The following is a 21,365-nucleotide window of genomic DNA, read 5'->3' as shown; positions in this document are numbered from 1 at the left end:
AGGGACAGCAGGAACTCAGGACAAAGCATGCGACCAGCAGCATGTTTATTGGGCAATGGCAGGTTCTCTCCCAGTAAGTTACAGCCCGTTGCTTTATTCGGGTTTTGTACATTCCAGCCAGGGAGAGGAGGGAGGAACGTACAATGAAAGGCAGATACACGGGGCAAACGTACAACAAACTGGGTTTTGTTTCTGATTTGGTTAAAGAAATAAAACTCCATAATCAATAATCAATAGCCCACTTGTAAGTAAAAGTGGGGTAAGAAAAATGTTAACCTGGCATTTGTATTTTCTCATTTCATACGCAGTTTATGTAGGTACTGCTACCGTCCACCGCAGAAGCCCTGCGAGTGGCGCGAAGCCTCAGGCCTGCGGAGGAGCAGAAGGCGGCCCGCCAGCCCCGCCCCGCGGTCAGTAGAAGCAGACGGTGTGCAGGAAGGCCCTGCCGCTCTTCTCCTCGAACTCCTGCAGCAGCTCATCGATCTCGTTCTCCATGTCCTCCGTGTGCTGGATCTGAGGACACAGCAGCCACTCTGAGCCCAGGACACCGGCACCCAGCAGAGGCGTGACCCACCCCATCCAGGTGCTGACCGTCCTCCCCTGGGGCAGCCTGAGGGGGAGGGAGCGGGGCTCCAGCAGAGCCTGTGCTCACATCTGTCACATGGACTCAAACTAGGGAACGCGCACTGCCTGTACTGTCCCCACTCTGCAAATGAGCACACCAGGCACTGAAAGTACCTCCCTTGCCTGAAGCCACCAGAAGCCACCAGCGGGAAGCCAGCCTGTCCCTGCACTGCAGGGGGCTGGGCTGCATCTGTGGCCCGCCCACTGCCCACCGCTGCCCCTCCCAGGTGCGAGCCCCACAAGAGTGCACACATGGCCAGATGTACCCGCTGGAAGACTGCTATCCTAAAAGGAGTAGCTGCTGCCAGGGGACAGCCCCAAGGCAGCCCTGGCTGACTTCTGAGCACACCTGCTCTGCCCTGGGCGGGGCTGCAGCCAAGGCTGCTCGCTGCCCCCAGTCCCGGCTGCAAGCAGTGCCCCCTAGAAGTGAAGGCTGGGCCTTGCCAGCATGACCCAAGAGTAAATCACACGTGCAACTTCTGGGACACGTCTCCCCCACTTCAGCCGTCTCTCTCACATGACAGCCAGATCATGGGCACAAGTGCTGGAGCTCCGGCAGCCGCCATGGGCCACAAGGCATGTGGGGCGTGGAAGCTGTGCCGGGTCCCTCAGAGCAGACCAGCGGGCCCGCCTATCTCACTGCTTGCTTGACCCACGTTCCCTGTCATTCTCAGCCAGCTGCCCTAAACGCAGATCCCACGGGCAGAAGACAAGGTATATGGTTCCTCCTTGGGCAGGTCCTGCTGTCACATCTAAGAGGTAATGGTTTGCTCTGAGCACAGCTGCACATGGCTGCAAAGCTCTGGGGTTTTCTGTACAAGGGCAGATGTCCAGGGCCACCAGGGCCACGTGTCCGGGGGGTGGAGAACACAGAGCTCCCTCAGAGCCCTGGGACACCCTTTCGGGGCCGTGTCCTGGCCCTGGGTCGCCAGGCGTTGAGCAGGTCGCTGCACTTCTATCACGCTAATGCAACGTGCAGACCTTTGCATTTACTTGGGTTTTAACATGTGAAAATACCCTGAGTGTGAACGGCATTGTGGGCCAGCCCCGTCCGGTCCTGTCCTTCTGGCAGGGGCAGGCGCGATACTCACGCACTGGCAGAGCTCACAGATGAGGAAGGCCCCCAGGGTGGCCTCTTCATGGTTGTCCTGGATGTCCACGTTGATCACGTGCACCGGCTGGCAGGTCTCCTGCTCCCTGGAATTCAGGTCTAACCGGGACACAATGACAGTTGTCAGAGGCCCGGCCCAGGCCGGCAGGAGGCCACTTCCTCCCAGAACAGCAGCATCTCACCCACAGGGCTCACTGGAGCCCCAGGCCCAGCACTGTCCACTCGCTCCCACCCCTGTGACCCTCCAAGCCCCGACACCCCCTTCCAGGGCCCTGGCAGGCTGGTGCTTGGCCCACCCAGAATGTGACAACGGGACAAGCAGGACAGAGGGCCACCCCTGGTCCCCAGCACAGGTGGGGGCGGGTCTGCGAGCTTACCTTCCACCACCTGGTCATACACTCTCTCCTCGCAGGTGAGGATGAGGTCGAACAGGTCCTTGCAGTTCTGGAACCTTTCTGGCCGGGGCTTGATTCGCTTATTTCTGTCCAACATGTGCAAAATGCCGTTCTGCGTGTAGCTGGGCACCGGGTTAAGGAGCTTTAGGTCAGGACTTGCTGCCCTCCCGGCTCAGTGCAGGGCCCATGCAGCCACAGCCCCCGGTCCCACAGGGGCGGGGGAGGCGCCTGTCCCAGGCCAGGCAGCCCTAGGACGGGAGGCGCCCCCTGCGACCGGGAGGCACGGCCAGGCCTGGCCTTCGGGCCGGCACATCCGCGTTTGCAGCCTCCTGTCACGTGTCACTGGCCACCTATCTGACTTGTCCCGTGCACCTTTGCTCACTGACCCTGAGCCCTTCAGCAAGGACAATGCTCACTGGAAAAGCCACCCAGCCTGGCTCATGAAGGGAGCAAAGAAACTCCGGAAACCCACCGAAGAGGAAAGTGCAATCAGAAGAGGGTTCAGGAGAAGGCTGGGTTCACTGAAAACATGAGGAGGGGAGGGCCAGGCCTGGGCCTGGAAGGGCCGTATCCCTGGAAGCTCAAGGGGACACAGGCCCTGAGGCCAGGTCTGTGCCAAGGTGACCCCAGCTGGCTGTGGTGTGTCAACACTGGCTGGCTGTCCTCGGGGCCTCAGGCAGAGGGCTCACCCCAAAGATGAGGGTATGGTCTCCAATGGTCATTCTGCACAATTGGGGATGAGCATTGCAGTAATTCTATTTTACACACAGGCTGGCTGGTTCCCGAATTCTAAGTGATACATTGAAGGTGTCTCCCAGATTTTAAGTAAAGACAATTGATGTAAATGAACTCAAAATACATTTCCTGCCTTCCTAGAGAGTGAAAACAGCTTTTAGAGTATATGTAAGTGGTTCATCTAAAAGTTTTAACTCAGACACTGTTCAGTGTCGGGTGTTGTGGTTCCTGTCACTTTCCAGCTAAGTGTAATGAAGGCGGTCTTGGGCCCGTCTCGTCCTGCTGCCACACGCAGGTCTGTCTTTCCAGAACCTGGTCTTTCAAACACTCAGCATCAAAGTCTGGTGGAAAGAAGTGGGCTGAGGGAAGGCCCGCCTCCCACTGGGGTTGGTAATTAAGGCTTAAGTGTCCAATGACAGCCTGTGGTCAGGCTCACTGCATCCCAGTGGCAGGATGGCCACTGTGGAGGCCTACAGTTTCCTCCCAGACTGCCACCCCAAGGACAGATGGCCACCAGGTGCTCGGTCAGGGCTGTAAGAACTCGCAGAGCTCGTCCCTCCCCCACTTGGCCCCCATCACTGGTGAAGCTGCAGTAACAAAGGCAGCGGGTCCATGGAGCTGAGAAAGGCAGTGCTGGGGGGTAGGGTATGACCCCATCAGTTATTGGGGGGAGGGGGGGCGGAACAGCGGCCTTTCTGGACTATTTTCTGGCTAATTTCAGACCGAGCCAGGCGGGACCACAGACAGGAGATGCCCGTGCCAGGAGCCCTCAGGAATGAAACCACAATCCCACCAACTGTTTCAATTCACAGGGACCCAGACTGCACTTGAATTCCCACTTCAAACCACAGGGGACAGGAGTGGGGAAGGGGTGAGGTGAGGCCAAGATGACAAGAGCCTGCCACCAAAATGAAGGCTTTATCAGAGTAAAAGCTGCAGCCAAAGTGACGGGTCCCCACGTGTGGACGGCAGGTTCAGTGTGGGTGTGCAGGCTGGCTTTGGAAGGAGGACACTTGCGCTCTGGAGGTGGGATGAGCGTGCTGCTGGAAGGTGGCAGTCCTCGGCATTTTGTCAGAATGAGGTGCTGGCCCGATGGGGCCCCCGAGTGCTGGGGCAGGAGGGCCAGCTGCCCCATCCCTTGGCCCTGAACCACCAGGAGCAACACAGCCAAGGCCCAGCCTGGGACCAGCTAGCGATGCCTGCAAGGCTCGTGTTTCCAGAACCAACGGCCCCAGCACACACAGGTCCTCCCGTGGCCACGGCGACCACAGGCCTGGACAGTGACTGGCCTGCCTCACCACGTTCGGCCAAGGGCCGGCAGACAGGCAGACGCAGGAGGCCAGGCCCAGCCTCCCCTGCAGTTCACACACTTGTAAGACTCTGGTTCCAAAGCCCCCTTCCATGCCCTGCCCCATATGCCCCATCACCGGGCTACCTGCTCAGCTACCGGTCCCCAAAGGGGCCCCGGCCTCAGTGAGAGGGGAGGTTCCCAACACACTTCGGCCCCCCAGGAGCCCCCCGATGCTTCCGAAGGCCAAGGATGGGGATGAAGCCAGTTAGGCTGTCCGCGGAGTGCCGCGTGGTCTGAGGCACAGCGGCCACCGGCCCTCATCAGTTTACAGATGAGTAAATGTGGACCTGACCTAAGGGGTGGTCGTGCACCTCCTAGCTCGCAGTTGGTGTGGCCTCACTGCTGGCCCCTGGCCTTCAGAAGGCAAGGCACTTATGTCCACTGCTGTCACCAGAAACAGGCGAAGGGTGGCGTGCGTGTCCCGGGGGAAGGCGGGGACTGGGCCTGACACAGGCCGCGGGCTCGCCCTGCAGCCCTCTCTGGGTCTTCTCGTCAGGGCGGAGCACATGTGCTCTGAAACCATCATCGAAACACGCAGGATGGGACCGTAGGAACCGCCCCTGAACGAGAGGCAAGGGGCAGGGCAGTCACGGAAGTCTGCTGTCTTCCAAGTCTAAGAGCAGAGGCAAACGTGCTGCTGCAGTGGACGCCAGGCCAGGTGCAACCGGGCCGCCCGGACGCGGAGCACCTGGGGTCTTGCTGAGCTCGCCCAGTGCCACTCAGGAAGTTTCCACACGTGATGTCTAACCTCAGCCCCCATCCTGGTCAGATGTCCTCAGTGCACCAACCAAGCTTAGCTGGATGTTTTCAACGCCAAGGTGGTTTCCCAAAGAGAAGCCGACTTCCCCAGCCCCTCCTGTGGACACCTGCTTGGGCCACTCCAGGAAGGGGCCTCACCAGTGCAGGCTGGCATGTGGCACATCGCTGGCGTCCCGCAGTCCCAGGGCTGTTCCTCTAGCCTCTCCACAGCTGTCCGTGGGAGCACACTGGGGCCAGCTGTGCAGGGACCTGGTCTGGCTGCCACTGAGGGACACTGCTGGCTGCCATGGGAGCAGGAGGGCGTTGGCAAGTGGGCAGCGGGGGCCGGGGGCTGACCCGTGGACCCCTCTGGTGAAGCCCAACGCTCTGAGTGAAGGCACGGGTGAGCATCTCCGGAGCCAGAGAAAGGTGCCAGCAGAAACCCAAAAAGGGACCAGCGGCTCCCTCGTGAGGGCCATGGATTCAGCAGTGGGGCCCGCACACCCCATGTCCTCACAGAGCGGCCCCCAGGAGGCTGTCGGTGGCCAGGGGCCTTTGGCCTGCCTCTCAACCAGCGCGCCAGCCCCTCGCCAGTCCTTGCTGGACAGAAGCGCCTCCCAAGGATGGGACAGGCGAGCGCCACTCAAGCCACATTTCCCCATACGTCACCAACGGAACTCGAGCAGGACAAAGCGGGTGGGAAGAGGTGGGCTCAGAACACTCAGAACAGAAGCAGGGCTCCCAGTGCACACAGGCCTCCCCAGCCGGGGCCAGCCCCCACCCAGCTTGTGGCACCTACTCAGACGGGGGCATCAGGGCAAGCAGCCTCGGGCGCCCTGGACATCTAGACTGGGCGGAATGCCCCCCCCCCCAGGTTCTCTCCTGGCAGCCCTGGAAGGCAGGACCTTCACCCCACGTCCCGCCATGCTGCCATCTTATCCCCTGGGCCAGTGGGCAGGCTGTGCCCCAGAGGCTGGGGGGGCGCACTGGGCTTCCCATGCACCCCCTTCAAGGTTCTCTGCTCCCGGCAGCTGCTTGGGTCCTGGTTTGATGGAAGCTCATTAGTGCTTCACTGATAGGACCCCTCTGCTACTGCGCAGACGCTCATGGAACCAGCACGTCCCATCCCCACTTTCTGCCTCAGCCTTGGGAGACCCAAGCCGTACGCGGCCGCCGCTCCCCAGGGCAGGCCATTCCCAGAGGACCTGCTCAGCTTTCAGAACCCCATAATCTAATGTGACTTCCAATCTTAAGTGTGACCAAACTGAAACGTCAGATACAAAGCAAGAGTTCTTAAGTGGGGACCAAGTCCCCTCTGGGGGGGGGAGGTTCTCAGTCAGCAGGGCTGTGTACCCCAGAAAGCCCAGGGCCCGCTGTGCCCGTCCAGGGAGCTCCCCCTCTGTGCAGCTGGAGCCTGTAGGGCACCTGTTCCCCAAATCGCACCCAGTGGACGGGCAGCTACTCAACAGGGAAGTGAGCCCCCCGCAGCGTCTCGGGAACAGTTCAAGTACCTTATTCAAGTTCTGGGATTCCTATGGAGCAGAGAGCTTTCTGCCTTTACTTTAAATTGGCACCAAGAGGCCTGAATGGGCCCGCGGACCGGCTAGCTCTGCGAGCTGAGGACCGGGAGGATGGGCACCCTCCCTGACACGGAGGCCAGTGTGTCTGCTCTGCACCGTCATCCATGAGCTGTTGTAACAAAGCTCCAGGCTTAGTGTCACTGCCACCAGCCTCAAGAACACCAGCGGAGAACCAGGCAGCGGCCGCCACACAACGGGCCCACTCCCACCTCTGCGGGGCGTTCCATGACGTTTCACGTTTGCTCAACAGCCACGTTGCCAGAGGACTTAAGAACACAATGCATCCTGCAGACATGCGCGTGACAGCAGGGAGCCAACCACATGCTACACTCACGTCCCAGAGAACATGGCATCCGTGAGCCCGCCAGGAAGTGTAAATGGCACTGGCTGTGGGAACAGTGTGACGTACACGGGAGAGGATGATGAAAATGAGAAAGACAAACCTCTTGGGCAGTCTTCCAAACGGCCTAGAGTCATGGGGACCAGGTGCGTCCCTAGACTGACCACGGCTGAGCCGCCCACAGCAGGACGCCAGCCTGGGAAAGGTGAGGGGAGGACCACAGAGGAGGTGACACACTCCCCAAATCACAAAGTACCAGCAAAGTCGCTTTGTTTGGGCCAGGTTTATGTCTTTTGCCAGTTTTACTGGCAATAAATGAACTGGAAAATAGAAAAATCAATTCCGTTTGTGTCACCTTGTGTGTGTACCAGCAGCATGCACAGCACACACACACGCAGCTTCTGGGATCCTGCAGACGGGGAGGCGGCTGTGCCCCGAGGGCACCTAAGCGGCGGTCCCAACCCCACACCTGGGCCAGCAGTCACCTGGGATGGCATCAGTGGCCTCTCCTGAACAACCGTAAGGCGTGGGCAGGACGTCCCCAAGACCACGTCGGGGACACTTCTAGGGCAAAGGGCCTAGCGGAGCCAGCACCTTCCCTGCCAACTCAGTGCAGAGCGATGCCGCCTAACCTGGCATTTGGCAATTGCTGCCCCATCACAGATGCTTCTGGAAGGTGCCTGCTGCCCAGTGTGGATAGGCCGCCCATGTCTGGCACGGTGGGGGCCTGTGCTCGCCTGGAGCTGATGTGCACAAGGGACCTGAGGGGACTGAGAGGTGAGCCTTCAGAGGGGACGCTCCCCAACGGAAACCACCGGTAAGAACCAGGGTCCTTCTGCCTAGCACCTCCTCCTTGAAACCTGCAGGGGGCAGCGAGGCCAAAGGTCGGGACCAGCCTGGGCTGCTTTAAGCAGGCTCGACATGAACAGCACAAGGACATGTCACAACACAGTGTGACAAGGTTACGTTTTAGTAGACTTTTAAATAATAAAAAAAGTAGACTACTACTTGTCCACATAGGGTAAAACACTACATTTATTTAAATTGGAAAGTTCAGAAAAACATTTTAAAAATAAATTGACTGGATAAATAAAAAGCAGTGGGAAAATATCTTTAGTCTTTGTGTTTTGTTTAAAAGAGATGCACAGTTACTCCCCCAGTTCTGTTTTTAACATCACAAAAATGTTCACCTAAAAACAAAACAAAAAGAAAGCAGACCCTAGGCTGCAGCATTTTAGTGAAAAAAAATTAAGCTGCTTAAAAGTTTTTTTGAGAAAAATTTCTGAAATTGTGACTTAGTTTGCAATATCAAAGCATTTCCACAAAACCGGTTCCAAAGAGAGTATTCCAGACACTACGCCAGAGGTGAGCCCAGGCCCAGTCTCTGGGCTGCTCACATCTGACAGTCAGCGACGGCAGATGGCAGCTTTCCGACGGCTGGGACCAGTCTGGCAGTCACGCCCCGCCTCCTCCCAGCAGCGCCTATGATCGCTGCACGCTTCCAGTTTGTGGAAAAAAAATAAAGCAGCCCCCCTCCCTCCCTTGCTGAGATTCGTTACTAGTGATTTAGAGAAAAACATGCATTATTTTACCGTGAACTTCAAGTTAATCTTTCAAAAAAATGTTTAAAAAAGGGTGAGCCAAAAGCAGTAACTAGACAAAGCTCATGGTGGACACTGACCTGGTAGCATCCTGGCTGACCCCAGCCAACACCTGTCACCACTCCATCACTGCACATTCTTGGGACAGTAGCTTGTGTAAGAAACCCTACCGCCTACCTAAGAAGAGGGAGGCTGCGGGGCTCGTCCAAGAGGCCAGTGGTCACTGCTGATGGACCCACCTACCCCAGCTGGTCCTCGCCGGGATCAGAGCAGCTGAGGCACAGCCGCAAAGCTGACCGTAGGTTCACCGCCACCAGAACCAAGCCAGGGAGAGGCACACGCAGGCAGGTGCACAGCTCTCAAGACACCTCAGTTACCTGCCTGGCATCACCAGAAACAGCTGAGGCCACACTTGTATGTTAAGCACAAGTGTTTTCGTAAAACCAGGAAGCTTAAGTATCCGTTTCTCTGGGAACAAGGGTCTGGCTTAGGAACACATTCCTGTAAGAACACAGCTGCCAACCAGGGTGAAACACGACGGGGCAAAGGTCAAGTGTGGCAGGAGCGAGGGAGGGTACAGGCAGGCGCAGGGCTGGGGCAGACAGCGCTGGTGAGTACGCCCGGCCCGGAAAGGGGCGAAGCATATGGGCTGGGCATCAGCAGACGGACGCGCCCAGGGCAGGCCCGGAGCCCCCAGCTCCTGCCACCCCACCCCACCCCCAGCTGCAAGCTGCAAAAAAGAGTCAGTGAGGCCTGAAGAGACAGTTTCTGGAAAAGCCCTGTGGCCCTGATCAGTGAGGGTGCAGCGGCCTCAGAGCCCACGCGCCCTCTCGCATGGCTGTGCCCACGGACCTCACCCCCAGGACGGGACCAGGAGCTGCGGGCATTTACTATCTGAGAAGCCCTTTGTATTTTTACCTTTCATCCCAAGGCAGTGAGGGGGTACATGCAAAAGTAAACCAAGGCCTAGAAGACAAGAGATGGAGAGGATGGAAATGCAGTTGCAGAAATCACGTCAACCCCAAAAGTAACTAATTACAGGAGATGCACAGGAGAAACCAGGGGGTAGTCAGGACCCGGCTCACGTGCAGTCCCCAGCTGGCGCTCAGTCGTCGCCATGCTCAGTACCCCGCTGGCACTTGGTCCCCACGATCAGTCCCCGTTCACACTCAGTCCCCGGACTGACTAGGAAAGTGTCAACTACTTTTGCATCCATCTCAGAGCCACGTTAGGGGCAGCTGGCCGCAGGAAGGATATTGGGAGGCAGGCATTTACTTGCTTTTTAAGACAAATGGGTCTATAATTCACAGGGCAATCATCTACTGAAAGGCTGTGAGTGGCCATCTAACTTCCACCGACAAAAGCCAACTGGAGAATCTGCGGAGCACACCGAGCCCCTCTGCCATGCCGACTCCCACAGGCCCAGGGACATGGCCCAGGCTCACAGGCTGGCCATTCTGACATGAGAATAACTGACCTTGCCACCGAAGGCTCCAAGGAAGCTTGAGCGGGGCTCAGCGGCAGCCTCCTCTCGGTGGAAGCTGGGAAGCCGTGGGAGGAAGCCCAAGTGTGGGAACTGGCTCTGGCAGAGAAGGAAACACCCAGAAGCCTTGCTGCTGGGCCCCTGCGCAGAGGCACCAAGTTTCAACCGCTCTGAACTCACAATGAGCCCAAGGCAAAAGGAAGGAAAAAATGAGGGTCAAAGGGAAAAATGTGCACTTAAAAATGGACAGTTCAACACACTGCTACAGGAACCCTGAAAGGAACCCCGAAAGCACGCTGGGTGGAAGAAGCAGTCACGAGGCCACATGTGTGACCCCATTCACGTGAAACACCCAGAAAGGGCGAGTCCAGACAGAACATGGACAACGGCTCCGGGGCTGGGAGACCTGGGGGAACAAACGGTGACCAACGGTTCTCACGGGAGATGAAAATACTCTGGAAGCTACTGGGATGGGGGCACAGCCGAGACGCACTGACACCCTTGAGCTGTACGCGCGTGGATTACAGCACAACGCAACTATTCTTCATAAACGGACAGGCCCCCACTGAGAGATGTCGGAAGACGTTTCTTAACACTGGTCTGTGGAAGGTCAGGCGAACGCAGACGTCCCGCGCTATTAGTAGACAACCACCCGAAGGGTAAATGGTAACGTAAACTGTCAACCAACCCAATCTACTTTAACTAGTTTGGTTGGAGTTTTAACAAGGTTTACACCCCACATCGCACCCCCAGCCCCACTACCCTCTGGAATCCCCAGGGGCAGGTTCTTGAGGGACCAGGCCAGCGCTCGGCCACACAGATGTCACCATGGGCCAGAGGCAGGAGTCTGTCGGGCCCTAAGCCCTACTCCTGTTCCGGAAAGAAAACCAATATCACAACCAGCCAATCACAGCCAAATGTGTAAGACTGTGCTTTGGTACCAATAGGACCACTGGCCAAACACCGGGCTCAGGCAGCATTCTGCGAGTTCCCACTTGGCTCTCAGGGGCACCATGAGGTGGGTACACAGGAAGCCAGGGCCTGGCTACACCCCGGGAAGATGACACAGCCCGTCCCTCACCATCAGGCCATGTGGCCTCAACTCCCGGGTCTGCCTTTGGGTTACAGCTTATTTTCCTAGCTTTCTACTGCAGGATATAACTGCACTTTTGCCAACGCTACTGTTCCAGGCCTGGGTTCTTAGCTCTTAGCGGCACGTGTCATGAGCAGATGCAGCGAGAACGCCAGCCCACCTGGGGCCAACGCTTGCGCCTGTGGATCCCTCCCGTATGACCAGGGGACTCCCACCCCCGCTGACCCAATCCTCTCCCTCACCCGAGGCGTCCTGCCAGCCTAGTGACCCCTGCAGCACATGGCCCTCCGTCACTGGCCAAGGACTGTACCGGGGTCGAGCCGCACCAAGCACCCAGCACGAGGCTATTTTGCCCCCTCCCCCCAATACCACCCAGAAGACAGAAACCCCACTCCAGTGAAGTCAGTGAAGTCACAGATGCCTGTCCCAGATCCGACACAGGGTCCCCAGGGAGCAAGTACTGTCGGTGACAGTGGGCACAACCCGTGAGGCAAGGCTGCACACACACACGCACACACACATATGCACACGCTGTTTTCTAGGGTGGACGCCTCCTGGAGAGACCAGGGACCTGCCCAAGTTGCCAGGAAAGGAGGACATCCTGGATTCTGGAGGTTGGTTCCTGCCCTGCTAGGCCAGCCAGGACACGCAGGCCATGGCTCCTGGTCGTCCCTCTGCGCTTGGTCCTCCGTCACTGCCCGTGAAAGGGCCCGATGTGCAACAATGAAGGGTGGCCAGCGCCAGCGGCCGTCGGATAGAAGTGTGGACAGTGAATGGTGCCGAGTGACCTTCAAAACCAGACGGGGTCTCCAGTAAGCTTAGCAGCTCGTGAGAGCTTAAGCGCAGGTGACAAACCCCGGAGAGATCACGGCTTTTCCAGGGAAAAGGGCCAAGTGGTCAATGCCGCCCTGCAAGGTCCAGGCGACTCAGCACCAGGGACGCGGGGGCTTCCGGGGCTGACGTTGGGCCAGAGCTCAGCCTCTAATCCAGACATAGAACACGCCGATGGCTCCCCAGAAATACTCAGGGAGCTTCTCCCAACGCAGGTCCTGGGGCTGCTGAGGAAGAGGGGCCCGCAGAATGTGCACCCCCAGATCTGTGAGGGGCTTCTGCACCACCCAGGTCTGCCATCTGGAGGGCGGGTCCCGGGTGCCACGAGTCCTTGACTCAGGTTCACTGCGTCATGGGCACTCCGCCCTCTACAGATCCCTGCATGCCGGCTGTAGCACCAACAGGAAACACCCGTTTCTGCCCCACTAACAACTTTCTACTGGGAGCTGGGGGAGGGGAGCCCGGGGGCAGGACACGGAGCGGTCAGTCGGCCGCCAGGACCCAGGGCACACCCGTTGCAATGACCTTCAGGACCACTCCCGGCTACTAAATAACCTACAGATGGACACAAAAACACTTGGAGCTGATCACAAACTGCAAGTGTGCCAATGTGCAGTTTTTTTCCATCTGGAGCTCATTTCCCGTCACTTGGCGTCTGCCATCCTGAGGAGCACACATCACAGGAACAGAGGCGGGTCAGGGTTTAAGGCAGCGCGGGACAAACACGCGTGCCCGGGCCAGAAGCCGGGCAATGACTGTCCTAACCGTCACCACACTGGTGTCACCTTCGCAAACTCTACGTGAAGTGCCTCCTCTCACACCTGGAGTCCTAAGTAGCAGGTCCAGTCTGTCTCGTCCCTCCCCGAAATGAAGTCGAGTTCTCTTACTTGTTTCTAACATGTTTCCTTTAGTAGCGAAATTGGCCCTTTTACAGATCGGACCCTCTAGAGACATCAGCCGCTAAGGAAGCGGCCGGCCTACCCCACGTATGCCGTCAGTGCAACCCACGGGCACGCACCTACCTGCGAAGGGAAGTGGGCCACCCTGCAGGAGGAGCCACGGCTCAGAGGTCTCTGCTTTCCTCACCTCAGCGGCTGGTCAGTGTCAAGTCACAACCTTTCCCTCGGCTGTGCCAGCACGACTCTCCTTTATGTTGCGGCCCACCGCCCGCACACCGCCCGTGACCTGCCCCAGCAGCGCCAGGAACAGAAACCTGCTTCTCTGAGGGTAAGAGGAGGGCGGTCTGCACCACACGCGCCCGCCCGCACAGCCCTGCATTGGAGATCGGCATGGGGCTGTCACAGGCCACACCTACCCGACACAACCGCACTGGGGTCTTTAAAAGGACAACCCACTGGGATACAGTTCTTTGTCTTTCCTAAGGAGGTCATTGTACATCTGATCGTATGTGGTTTTGAAATCATAAACATTTGGCTTGTCGGGCGCTGGTCCTGGAAGCTTCACGTGAGTCCCGGTCCCAAAGGACCGGACGCTGAATCCCCGTTTGCTGAAAGACACAGAAGGAGAGAAAGCGTCACAGTGGGGCTGAGACAGACACAGATTCTGAAAGAAAGGCCATGAAATGGGACATTTGATATTCAAGAACATGTTTTTAAATCCTTAACTTTAAATATTTTGTTCACAAATGTAGCAAGACCTGTAGCGTGCTACACAAAAGCTCGGGGAGACCAGTGAGAAGGGAAACAAAGGAGCCCTCGGTCTCGGCGACAGGGCATGTTTGTAGCAGTATCACTCAGACTCCGTGAGCCACACAGAATGGGAGAGGTGTCACCCGAACACTTGTCCCGACCACAGTCCTGGTCTCTGCGTTGGATTCAGGCTCACAGGACCCCTGTCTCCCGATTCTTAAGAAACGCCTGAAGACTTGACTGCACGCCCCACCTCAGGACACTGTCCGGCCAAGTCCCAGTGCCCTGTGACACGGGCTTGCCAGGAAGCCAGAACTGGGCACCCCGCCTTTTGCATCAGCGCGTCGGCCGCCAGCCCCACAGCTGTGGGTGCTCGCTCATAACGTACGGTGTCCAAGATACGGAAACCGACCATGTTTCCTAATAAAGTAATGTATGAATGTAGCCCCATGAAAGACCATTTCTACAAGAAAGAAATGCCATCTTCTAAGTGCTAAGGCCCCAAGACGCCTGTGTCCCACTGAGAATCACCAGCCTGGGGTCTGCACAGCAGGCCATGTGCACAGTGTATCTGCTACAGGACTTGTGTTCTAACTCGGGCAGCAAGAGGAAACAAGTTACGTGTTAAGAGTGTCTAAATAAGTGGACTCGTCACCCCCAGCTCTGCATTTACAAATCATGGAATTTGTGTCTCTGAAGGGCACCCCCACCCCAGACGGAGGGCCACGGGAAGAACGCACGTTACGCCAGCATCTATAGGCCCGATGGGCTCTGGAATTGCTGTGATGACGGTCTCGAGCTTTTCTGAGCTTTCCTGTAATGTTTTATCATCATGATTCGGGATCTGTAGCCGTGTCTGGCGACATTTTGGTGGTCACGACTGGGGGTGCCAGGCATCCAGAGGCCAGGGAGGCTGCTAGACATCCTACAGTGAATGAACTGGAAGCCCCCCAAGCCGTGTCCACAGGGCCGAGTCCTGGAGACCTGACATGCGAGAGTTCCTTCAAAAGACAGAAACCTAGGTCCCTGGGAAGGAAACAATCCGTCTCATTCCTCCAGGGAGAAGAGCGCTGTGGGGAGAAAGCTCCTGTCGTGGGCTGTCCTCTCCCACTGCCACGGGAGCACCATGCAGGAGGCCACGGCGCCTCTTCTCACTGCTGTGTCCCAGCACCTACAGCGGTGCCGGCGTGCAGCACATACACCACAAATAGCTGCTGAGTGGCGAGCGGAGTTGTACGAGGAGGAGACACCTCACCCGCGTGGGGCCACTGGAGGCACTGCAAGCGGAAGCCTGTCACACCACCAGACTCCACACTTCCTGGAAGCCACCGCCCGGGACACTGTGTCTGTCACAGGCCTACCTGCAGGATGTTCTGGCAGCCAAGCTGCAGCCACAGAGGACAGCACGGACCCTGTCCCTCCACACAGCAGCACCTGCCACTGGAGAGGGGTGAGGGGTAGCGCAGGCGGGAGGGGCGCCCCGGCAAGGACCAGTGCGCACAGCGAGAGGGTACAAAGCGGCTCCCCTCTGGTTCAGGTTAACACCCAACCTGCGTCCTCTGTCCTTAGCAGGCCCCCAGCCGAGATGAAGAACATGGCCCAACAGCAGAAAGGAATGGCTCACAAAGCAAGGCTCAGACACCCCACTATGCCCCCAGGAAGACAGAGACATTTCCGCTGCCTGATTGCAACTAGACACCCCAACAGAAAGGGAGGCAGGGAGCATGGACGTCGACAACCGTCGCCGTGACCGGAGGCGCCGGCCGCCACAGGGCCTGCACTGGTGTGGCACACCTCGCCGCCTCCCCCAAATCTGCGCCCACTCCTCACCGACTTGGGTAACATACCAGGAGCAAGATTTTCGGCTGAAGCACCAACAAGCCTGAGGAACATCACTGTGACCCAAGGGGGGTGGAGGATGGAGGACATCACAAAGCAAGCGAAACACACAGCACAGGACAGGGAGAGGCAGTGATGGAGAAGGCCAGGCGGTGCGAGGGGTGGGGTGGGGCGGGGACCTGGACGGGACTGAGGGCTCTGGCGGGGGCAGCAGGCACGCCACCTACGAGCTGCCCACAGGGCTCCAGCCTGGGCCTGACCTGCCTGGACGACGGCACCTGACCAGGCCCATCAACTTGACTCATCCCATGTCATCTGGGTTCGAGGTTTCACTGGGTGTCAAAATGGAACGTTCTCCATTCAGTCTGCCCATATCCCCAAAAGGAAATCGTCCCAAACTAACTCGCCCAGCCTTCCAGCTGGCTGGCCCACAACAAGGCTTCTCTAAGACGGTCACTTGCTGAGTGTCCACGAGGCCAGGTGGGGACCTGACTCGGGGGGCCTCCTACTGGGAACGGCCTCTGCTGCTCCTCCCCACCCTGCCCAACTTTCTGAAATGCTCACCAAGTGTGTTTAAAAATAAAGTGAAATGCAGTTTGTTCTCCCCCCACCACAAAAAAACATTCACAGGTGGCAAAAAGGCTGATTAGCAACAGAAGCGCTGTCTTCTAAGCCGGTGCAGCTGCCATAACGGCCCATCTTGTGTGGTGCCAACAGTGCAGTGTGACAGTGTGTGTCTTACGTAAGAGAACCGAATGCTATAAAAATACTCCTGACAGCCCAAAGGCTTTGTCTCAAGGGCCAACTATTCTGTCTGTTAAACCCAGCTCCCAGACAAGTGCTTATCGCCTGTCTCCACGAGTATCAAAAAATCTATCATGAAGAACCTATCAAAGAAACTGTCCAATTTGGGGAAACAATTGTTTCCACTGTCATCCAATGACTAAGGGTAAAACAATCGTGTACAAACGAACACCCCAAAATAGTCATTTCTGTTTTCTACGGTGCGATTATTAAGGTAACTTCCAACACTGTTCTGGCTCAGACTGAAATCCTAGACCGGTGCCCGCTTGTGACAGCACGACCTGTGAGGATAGGACGCACTCACCACCACGTCACCCTCGCCACAGGGAAGACACACTGCTCGTCGGCCCCACTGCGAGACGTGACGACCTCTTGTGCACAGAACACACCTGCCCATGAGGACCTCAGCTAAACACCTGTCTGCAAGTCCACCGTGGCCAAGACACTGCGAAGAAACTTCTGAAATGTTAGCATTCCACGAAGTGTATGTTCTCACTGGCAAAACGCAGCCCCAAACATACCTCAACACATGTTGTGTAGGATTTACTTTATTCCTATCCTCCCAGGTCAAGAGCAAAATCAAGCGGCTTCTAAACACGAGCCTGCGACAAATGCACCAGTCAGTGTCCTGCTGAGGTGCCCTCGTCCAGGCCCACGTTTCCTCAACCCTTGCTGCTCAGGCCACCTTGCTCTGTTGGGTAGACCCCCAGGACGTGGGGCTTCAGGCAGCCTAGCAGCGCGACCACCACCACGCTTCCTGCCAGCGCCTCTCGACGTGGTCCTAAGGGTCCTCAGCACAGAGGGATGTGACCCCCAGCTGGGCCCCGCCCCTGTCCTGTGAAAGGTTGGACAGGAGGATGCTGACACAGGAAGTGTTTCAGCTGTTGGCGCTGTTACCACGCTCGGTCTAGCCGGTTTTGTCTCAATGTTCACAAATAGAAATCTCCCCTCCACCCACCCCTAGCTCCGCCTTCCAAAGGCAAACGCACCCCCCGTGGAGTCCTCCTCAAGACCCTCTGCCACTCTTAGGACCTGAGTTAAGATCCTTTCACCCTCCCACATTTCCAGTTCTTTCTTCAAGCGTTCCCAGAACCGAAACAGCAGACGCAGTCACAGGATAGCAGGGCCCAGCTAACCCTCCCTGGTGAAGAACTTCTGGAAATGCGTGCAGACCAGAGAGAGGTCTAGCTCCACGACAGGCGGCACTCATGGCTGGTGCATGCAGTTGTATGACCGCTCAACCCCAGGCAGCCCTGCGGTGTGGTCCCAGCACCTCAGTCCCAGTGTGGCTTGGGGCCCACAGGTTGTAGTCATGGCTGAGCGCCCCAGCCCAATCGGACAAACCACACCCTGGCTCCGTTTTCGGCCCGTGTTTTTCCCTAGCCAAGCCTCGGTTCTGTTACTCATCTATCAGTGACCAGAGCCCGTTGTGTCCAAATCCTTGCTGTCACTCACAAGCAGGGGCTTCTGGCTCTGGGAACAGTCTCCTCACCAGTGCAAGTGTGACCGCCCTCAAAGTTGTCAGGATGGCCTCAGGTGAGGTTTGGAAAGTACCTGGTATGGAGAGCTCACGAGATGGGACCCGGACCTGTTTCTTCCCCATTTGCTCCCCAAAACATATTTTTTTTGCCCAGGGCATTAGGACTGAAAACAGACTGAGAATTCAGCCCAGCAATTTATAGAAGCGTGTCTTTAAAATTTGTTTCAAATTGCTACAATTAAAGACATAGTTTCCAAAACCCCAACACGCCCCTTAACATCTAGAAGACATTTCAGAACCAAAAATAAACCAACTGGCCCCAAAGGGAAATGGTGGTTCATGGAGTACAAAGAACAAGTGTCTCTGTGGACTCACAACAGCTTCCTACACCCCTGAACACGAAAGGCCCCCAACACTGGCATTTGAAACAATTTATTCTCAAAAGATCAAAACTGATCACCCCAGGGCGACTAGCTAACATGACAACTAGCTCCAGAAAGTGCCAACATGTATCACCACTTGTATTCGACTTGTCAGAAAAACGTGCGCTGGTTTTAAATACGGCAAAAACAAAATAGGGTTTCAGTGATAAACTGCCTACTGTGCACGTTCAATTATCTGCATTCCTTTGGCGATTTCATTTCAGAAGTTTTCTGATGCATGGTTTTTGTATTTGTAACCACACTGCACACATAAAAGTTTTCCTGCTTTTATTAGTTATCATACCATTTTTCTATGCCTTCCATAAACATCACCCACCTTTAAGGCCTAAATCTTTAAGTCTTTCATAACCTCTCCTAGTTGTAATAGAAACCATCATATACATTTCTTAAGGATATTTTTCAAGCCTACAAAATATCCAGATAAAGCCACAATAATTTTTCAAAAGTGAAAATGACATGAAAAGTTGTTCAACCTCAATAGCAATTTTAAAAATAAAGGAAGGTGAGATCCATTTTTTTTTTTTTTTATCTTGGAAGCATGAAAAGATGAAAATAATGCCCAGACTATGAGGAAATGGGAATTCTGCACATAGACATTTTCTGGAAGGCAAAAATGTATGAAAATGTAAAACCTGCCTACCTTTCACTCAGCAATTTCATCTTTAGAAATTTATGCCAAGGAAATACCCAGAAAAGTGTGCAAAGGTATTTCTATGGCACAAGGACACAGAAGACTGAAAACGGAAGCCCAAGTGTCATGGAATCGCTTACCAAATCCATAGCTGCACAGGGTCCCTGCGATTGCTGTGCCAGCTTCACAACCTGCACCATCACACAGTATGAACAGATGGATCCAAATTCCACACCCCAGTGAGAGCAGAAATGAGTACTGAAATCAAACGCTGTTCACACACGACGTGTGGAGATTACAGGACGTGCCTTTGATCTGTAAGTGTGGGTATGCGCTATGATCGTTATCGCCTTCAACTTCCAGGTATTTTCTAGTGAGGATTCTTTGCAACACGCAAGCACTATTTTAACAAAGGAAAACACCCCCACAATAGGCTTTTTAGAAACGAAAGATTCACGTCTAAAATCACTTCACATTTACGTTATCAGTAACATGCCCTCATTCTGAGCCTGCTCTTTTTATGAGTAAGTTCGAAAGACAGTAAACCAGGTCAGCGCACACTAGAGTTCCTACTCAGTGGTTATTCCGAGGGGCTCTTCTGCACTCCCCTTTCCACAGGAGACCCCGTGCTGCGCTGGCTGCAGCCACTTTGAGCTTGTCACCTGTACTGATTGTCTCAGGAAATCAGACACACATGGCAGCACTGACTTAAGAAAGTTGCTGCAGGTAATTCAAGTTTTCCTTTCCTAAGATTTCATCCCAGATTTGTTACGCGGACACAGGAGAAGGGCTTAAACAAAGGATCACCACCCAGAACCAGCAGAATGGAGCAGTCTGCTGACGGTTGTTCTAACTGAAGATATTAAATTTAATGCTCCTTGTGTAATTTTCCAGGAGAGTGAACCTTGCATTCTTTTGCTTAAATTTACCAAACTTTTAATGACTGCACACATAAACGCAGTTTTGGGATCTCACCCAGCACGACGTAATTCTAGTTGTAAAATAACTTTCAACTTTAAACATTTTTAGTTTAAAAACAACCTTCACATCGATTTCTTAGGGTCAAAGCACACTACACTCTACCAAAAAATGACCTTAAGTGAATACTGTGGACAGTGGGTAGATGCTGGGAAAAGCTAAACTCCTAACTAGCAGATCGTGGACACCTGACACTTCCAACATCAATAAAAAACTAGAGTGTGGGGGAATTCTAAGTTTCCCAAGTCACTCAGGAGAGTCAAAGCTGGACTGATGAGAAAGTGAGCCACTGTGTCCCTTCATGTCCACAGAGGAAACAGTTTCAACTTTGTTTTGCGATCCAAGTGGACGTGTATATGGTCAATTTCAGTTTTAGGAAGTGGTTTTGAACGAAACAACTGTATCAAGCGGGAGTAAACTTTTATTAAAGACATGGTCACAAAAGAGCAGTAGTGACATTGAAACTAGAAACTCCAAACCGAACTCAAGTGCAGCCCAGAAACTGACTGGAGGCTCGGGGTGGGGGTGGGGGGGGTGAGGGCTGTTTTGCATGAAACTTGAAAATATAGACAGGAGCAAATATGGAAATTCACGCAGTTAACAACAGAGGCCGTTTCTGGGGGTTTTTCGTTAGTCCTGCAAGTTTCCCGGCAGAGCTGATCAACGACAACACGCCCTGGAGACCGTCGTCACACACCACCATCTCCCAGACCCTAACCTCGGTCTTACTTGCGGCCTCGCTGAAGACCATTTCACGGAAGGACCCCTTTCATCAGCTGCGCAGACACGCGTGCGAAGTGGACGCAGGCGGCACCGGTCTTTCGCGTTTACTGGGAGCTTTGGGCTTTTCGAGACCTGGGGACATTTAGGCTGAGAACCTGAGTTTCCCCGCGAGACTAAGCACACGTGGGGGCCGAGCGGGCCTGGTCGACTCCTCGCTGCGCTCGGCCCGGGAGCCAACAAGCCCGGACGGCAGGCAGCCCCGCGCCGTGGGACTCGCGGGGCGGGGATCCCGGGACGGCGGCCGCCGCTGCCCAGCACAGGGCGGGAGGGCAGGGGCCGCAGGGACGGCCGAGTGCCGGCGTCCGACGGGGGCGCGGGGCCGGGCCGAGGCCCGCCGTACCTGAGGATGTTGTGCGCCTCCATGCTCCGGTTCTGGTTGCTCGAGCACACCACCGCCACCCGCAGCGGCGACGACGGCATCGCGGCCGCACCGTCCACACGCTCCAGCTTCGAGGCGCCCACCCCGCCGCGGCGCTTCCGCACAGCCAAGATGGCGGCCGCGACGCCCGGAAGTCATGACGCGAAAGCGGCGGCGCCGGCGACGTCAGCGTCGGGACGCGCAGGGCGGGCGTGTGCGCGGCGTCCCGACGGTCTCCCCGCGCGGGCCCGGAGCGCCGGCCGCGGGCGGAGGGAGGCTCACCCCGCGGGCGCGGGCGGCGAGCGCGCCGCTGCTCCGGGCGTGCGCGGCCGAGGCCGGCGCCGGCGTCTGACGTCACGGCGCCCCGGGCTATCGCCGAGGGTGACCCTGCGGCTCGGCGCCCGTGTGTCACAAACGCGCCGCCGTCGTCGCCGGGAGTGACGCCGCGCCGCCAGGTAGGCGTTGGAGACGGCGGGTCGCGCGAGCCAGGGCGGTGCTGCGCGCTCCGCAGTCTCGGT

The 21,365-nt window shown here is 56.3% G+C and overlaps 1 protein-coding gene across 1 annotated transcript; it reads right to left on the bottom strand.

Annotated features, from left to right (window-relative positions):
- Positions 1-28: 28 nt before the first annotated feature.
- On the bottom strand, positions 29-21,187 carry SSU72 (SSU72 homolog, RNA polymerase II CTD phosphatase). Its single transcript, XM_074334302.1, has 5 exons — positions 20,830-21,187; positions 13,246-13,389; positions 2,113-2,252; positions 1,716-1,834; positions 29-513 (listed from the first exon to the last, which is right to left on the bottom strand). Exons 1-5 carry the CDS (start codon positions 20,907-20,909, stop codon positions 412-414), a joined length of 585 nt encoding a protein of 194 aa, XP_074190403.1. The 5' UTR covers positions 20,910-21,187; the 3' UTR covers positions 29-411.
- Positions 21,188-21,365: the final 178 nt, after the last annotated feature.

The sequence above is a fragment of the Rhinolophus sinicus genome, linkage group LG06 (genome assembly GCF_036562045.2).
Source record: "Rhinolophus sinicus isolate RSC01 linkage group LG06, ASM3656204v1, whole genome shotgun sequence".
In the NCBI taxonomy this organism is placed as follows: domain Eukaryota; kingdom Metazoa; phylum Chordata; class Mammalia; order Chiroptera; family Rhinolophidae; genus Rhinolophus; species Rhinolophus sinicus.
The sequence above is the reverse complement of the archived record's forward strand: the minus strand, read 5'-3'. Positions and strand labels throughout refer to the sequence as shown.